Consider the following 4,891-nt stretch of genomic DNA (forward strand, 5'->3'; position numbering starts at 1 on the left):
GTTCTTGCATGTAAATGCTAAAGTGAATATGCACAGTAAGGCCAGTACAAAGAAGGCAAGAGAGGCAGCAGATGAGGGCAAAGCAGTCTTTACCAGCTGAAAACTCATCAAGTTACACTGCTGTTACATCCCAACTCTCTCCCAACTTTCTTCCCAACTTTCTTCCCAACTCTCTTCCAAACTGTTCCCAACTGTCTTCCCAAATTTCTTCCCAATTCTCTTCCCAACTCTCTTCCCCACACTCTCCCAACTCTCTTCCCCGCTCTCCCAACTCTCTACCCGACTTTCTTCCCCACACTCTCCCAACTCTTCCCAACTCTCTTCCCAATTCTCTTCCTGACTCTCTTCCCCCCACTCTCCCAATTCTCTTCCCAACACTCTCACAACTCTCTTCCCAACACTCTCTCAACTCTCCTCCCAACTCTCTTCCCAACTCTCTCCCAACTATCTCCCCAACTCTTTCCCCTACTCTCACACTTCGGGCAGTGCTGCCACTAGGGTTGAGTGACTTTTCCTTTTTTGAGGTCGAGTCGGGTTTCGCGAAACCCGACTTTCTCAAAAGTCGAGTCGAGTGAAATCGGCCGATTATCTTGAAAAGTCGGGGTCGGGGGATCGGCCGAAACACGAAACCCAATGCAAGTCAATGGGAAATCTCAATATATTTATATTTTCTTCAGCGCGATATAGCAGAAAAGCCAGTAATTCAATTGCCGGCTTTTCATTTCTCCTTCACAAACCCGACATGATATGAGACATGGTTTACATACAGTAAACCATGTCATATCCCCCTTTTGTTTGCATATTCCACACTACTAATGTTAGTAGTGTGTACGTGCAAAATTTTGGCGCTGTAGCTATTAAATTTAAGGGTTAAATCGCGGAAAAAATTGGCGTGGGCTCCCGCGCAATTTTCTCCGCCAGAGTGGCAAAGCCAGTGACTGAGGGCAGATATTAATAGCCTGGAGAGGGTCCACGGTTATTGGCCCCCCTTGGCTAAACACATCTGCCCCAAGCCACCCCAGAAAAGGCACTTGGCCACTCTCTTCCCACTCCCGTGTAGCGGTGGGATATGGGGTAATGAAGGGTTAATGTCACCTTGCTATTGTAAGGTGACATTAAGCCAGATTAATAATGGAGAGGCGTCAATTATGACACCTATTCATTATTAATCCAATTGTATGAAATGGTTAAAAAAACACACACACAATATTGCAAAGTATTTTAATGAAATAAACACACAGGTTGTTGTAATATTTTATTCCACTCTCAATCCACCTGAAGACCCTTGACCTGTAACAAATTAAAAATAATAAACCAACAATATCTCATACCTTCCGTCGATTTGTCCCACGATGTAAATCCGTCTGAAGGGGTTAAAATATTTTACAGGCAGGAGCTCTACTATAATGCAGCTGTGCTCGTGCCTGTAAAACCCCGGGGAATGAAGGTAATGTAGGTCAATGACCTGTAATTACCTTCATTCGCGGTGATGCGCCCTCTGCTGGATGTCCTCATATGAACTCGAGCCTGGGAACTTTTCTGAATATTTTCCCACGCTCAAGGTCATATGAGGACATCCAGCAGAGGGCGCATCACCGCGAATGAAGGTAACTACAAGTCATTGACCTAGTTTTCATTCATTCGCTGGGGTTTTACAGCCACTAGCACAGCTGCATTAGCAGAGCTCCTGCCTGTAAAATATTTTAACCCCTTCAGATGGATTTACATCGTGGGATGTTACAGATCTACGGAAGGTATGAGATACTGTTGGTTTATAATTTTTAATTTGTTACAGGTCGAGGGTCTTCAGGTGGATTGAGAGTGGAATAAAATATTACAACCTGTGTGTTTATTTCATTAAAATACTTTGCAATATTGTGTGTGTGTTTTTAACTATTTCATACAATTGGATTAATAATGGATAGGTGTCATATTTGACGCCTCTCCATTATTAATCTGGCTTAATGTCAACTTACAATTGCAAGGTGACATTAACCCTTCATTACACCATATGCCACCGCTACACGGGAATGGGAAGAGAGTGGCCAAGTGCCAGAATAGGCGCATCTTACAGATGTGCCTTTTCTGGGGAGGCTGGAGGCAGGTGTTTTTAGCCGGGGGGGGGCAATAACCATGGACCCTCTCCAGGCTATTGATATCTGCCCTAAGTCACTGGCTTTACCACTCTGGCGGAGAAAATTGCGCGGGAGCCCACGCCAATTTTTTCCGCGGTTTAACCCTTTAATTTAATAGCTACAGCGCCGAAATTTTGCACATACACACTACTAACATTAGTAGTGTGGAATATGCAAAAAAAGGGGGATATGACATGGTTTACTGTATGTAAACCATGTCTCATATCATGTCGGGTTTGTGAAGGAGAAATGAAAAGCCGGCAATTGAATTACCGGCTTTTCAGCTATATCACACTGAAGTAAATATAAATATATATATATATTTATGTGTCTCAATGACATATATATATATATATAAACAAAACCCGACTTTGGAGCGAAGATTGCCGACCGCCGACCCGATCCCACAGTGGGATCGGGTCGGGTTTCACGAAACCCGACTGTGCCAAAAGTCGGCGAATTTTGAAATTGGCCAATCCGTTTCGCTCTACCCTAGCTGCCACATCTCCCAGCTGCACAGATGAGCCCCCCAAAAAACTCACCAAAATCAACCCCTCCAAAAGTTTGTCTATGCATAATGGTCCATTGTCAGATGGAGTCCTAGAATGCCATGGCTGGGAACATAGCCTAGAAGGTGGCCATAAATTTGCATATAATTCTTGAAAACTGAACTATTTTTCATCTGGAACTTATCATAGAGCTAAAAATGAGAGCAACTCATCAGCGCTCCTAGTGGCTGTTTGCAGGAACTACGACAATATGCAACTTTTTGGATTCAAGAACTTTGCATTGGGGAAGTCCGGAGCAGTTGAGCACCTGCCATAAGGGGCAATCTATCTAATGCTCCTGGAGTTGGCGGCTTCTTTATTTATTACTTCCTAGGCACTGTGGCTGCATAAATTGTGGGCTCTGCGATATGATACCGATGGGGAGTTGGGATTTCATGGTATGTCTGCCATTCACTGGAGCATCGTGCCAAGTACTTATGGTAGCATTGTATCTGCATTAAAAAGGCTAAAGTGCCTGGAAATCACAAAAAGCACCTGTGCTGAAGCCAGAATAATAGAGACTGGGGGGGACTAGGTCATGATGGACACAAGAGTGCAGAAGATTGGTATGTGGGGGTTGTTTGCTTTTGGAATCTGTAGCAGCAAATTATCTAGAAATGCAACATGATTTGATGTAAATTAACCACTGTAGATTTTAGTGGATTCTCGGGACAACCCATATGGAGCCAGACTCATGTGACTGACTACACTAAATCGGGACATATACAATGCTGATACAATGTAATATTAGATTAGTAGGAGCAACAGCAACAATATTTGTACTAAGTAGACTACAATGCAGACCTTAGTAAACTATACATTTTCCATGAAACACTACAAAATCCAGAGCTCATCACTGATCATAGATTTTTACAATAGGATTTTTAACGATGAAAAATTTTTCAAAAACACAAATTAAAATAAAAAAAATACAGAATCTGTTGTATTTCTATCAAACAATAAGTCTTAAAGCAAAATACCCAAATTATTGCTGCAATAAGTTACCGTAACTAGGATTCATGCTCTACCAATTTTCCAACCAACTGGCAAAATTGAACCTGAGAGATTGCTGATTTTTTTGTGTTATTTCTAAAACATTTAATTAGTTACATGAATCAAAATACTCCTTGATCTCCTTGAGACCTCTGTTGCACACTTCCACCGGAGGACGATGGAGAGGGTTGCCTTCTACGTTATAGGAACAATAGTTGTATGCCCAGTCCAACATGATCAGGTTTCCAAATGACTTCGGAAGTTCTCGCAAATTATTGCTTCCCAGCCAGAGACAAGACAGTTTTGTCAAGAAGCAGAATTCTTCTGGGAGATGCTTCAGTAAATTTAGTATCAAAAGTAAGGTGTTGAGTCTTCTCAATTGTTTAATGCTTTGGGGAATCGTTTCAATTTCATTGTCACTTAGGTCAAGAAAAGTCAAATTAAGAAGTTGACAAAGAACGGTGGGAAAGATCCTGAATTGGTTGTTTGCAAGATGGATACTCTGTAGGTTTTGAAGCTTGGCAAGTTCTGGAGGAAGAAATCTCAAGGAGTTATTACTAAGAGTGAGTCTTCGGAGATTTCTCAATGTGCCTATTTCTGGTGGAACTCCTTCAAGGTTGTTGGTGTCTAAGTAGAGAGATGTCAAATTTTTTAAGCATCCAATCTGCCTTGGAAGAAAGTTCATCTGATGCGAAAGACAACTTTCCCTCTCCGGGCTCATCTTTAATATATTCATATCTTCAAGGGTAAAGACATCCAATGGTGGACATGATAGCTCCTTGCCTTCCACCATGATTTTCTTGCAGACTCTTCCACTTGAGCTGTGCTCACCCAATGTCTTCCAACCTTGCTTAGAAGTCAAGAATGTTGGAATACACGTAGACAACGATGCATGCATCATGCACCAAAAATAAGAAGACACCTTCTCCTCCTCAGCTAGAAGTAATGACGATCTTCCTTAATGAGTCATTGGAAGTGAAATATTTTTTGCTGTATTGAAAATAGTTTGCAAGGGATAGTTTAATGGTCCACTTCGAATATTAGTCCTTTGATTGGTGAGGGTTGCTGAGATACCCATTATTTCTTTGTCTTAATAAGTTGACCTTCCCATTTTTACGTTTAGATATATCAAGTGTAGCTGTTGCTCTACTGAATGGAGAGAATGGTTGTTTGTTTTCTTGATTCTACTTTGTGTTTACTCATAAGTTTATGTGT

General features: G+C 41.7%; 1 protein-coding gene across 1 annotated transcript; it reads right to left on the reverse strand.

Annotated features, from left to right (window-relative positions):
- Nucleotides 1-3,785: 3,785 nt before the first annotated feature.
- On the reverse strand, nt 3,786-4,574 carry LOC138643462 (leucine-rich repeat protein lrrA-like). Its single transcript, XM_069732368.1, has one exon. The coding sequence runs from the start codon at nt 4,572-4,574 to the stop codon at nt 3,786-3,788; it is 789 nt and encodes a 262-aa protein (XP_069588469.1).
- Nucleotides 4,575-4,891: the final 317 nt, after the last annotated feature.

Source organism: Ranitomeya imitator, chromosome 6, assembly GCF_032444005.1.
Source record: "Ranitomeya imitator isolate aRanImi1 chromosome 6, aRanImi1.pri, whole genome shotgun sequence".
In the NCBI taxonomy this organism is placed as follows: domain Eukaryota; kingdom Metazoa; phylum Chordata; class Amphibia; order Anura; family Dendrobatidae; genus Ranitomeya; species Ranitomeya imitator.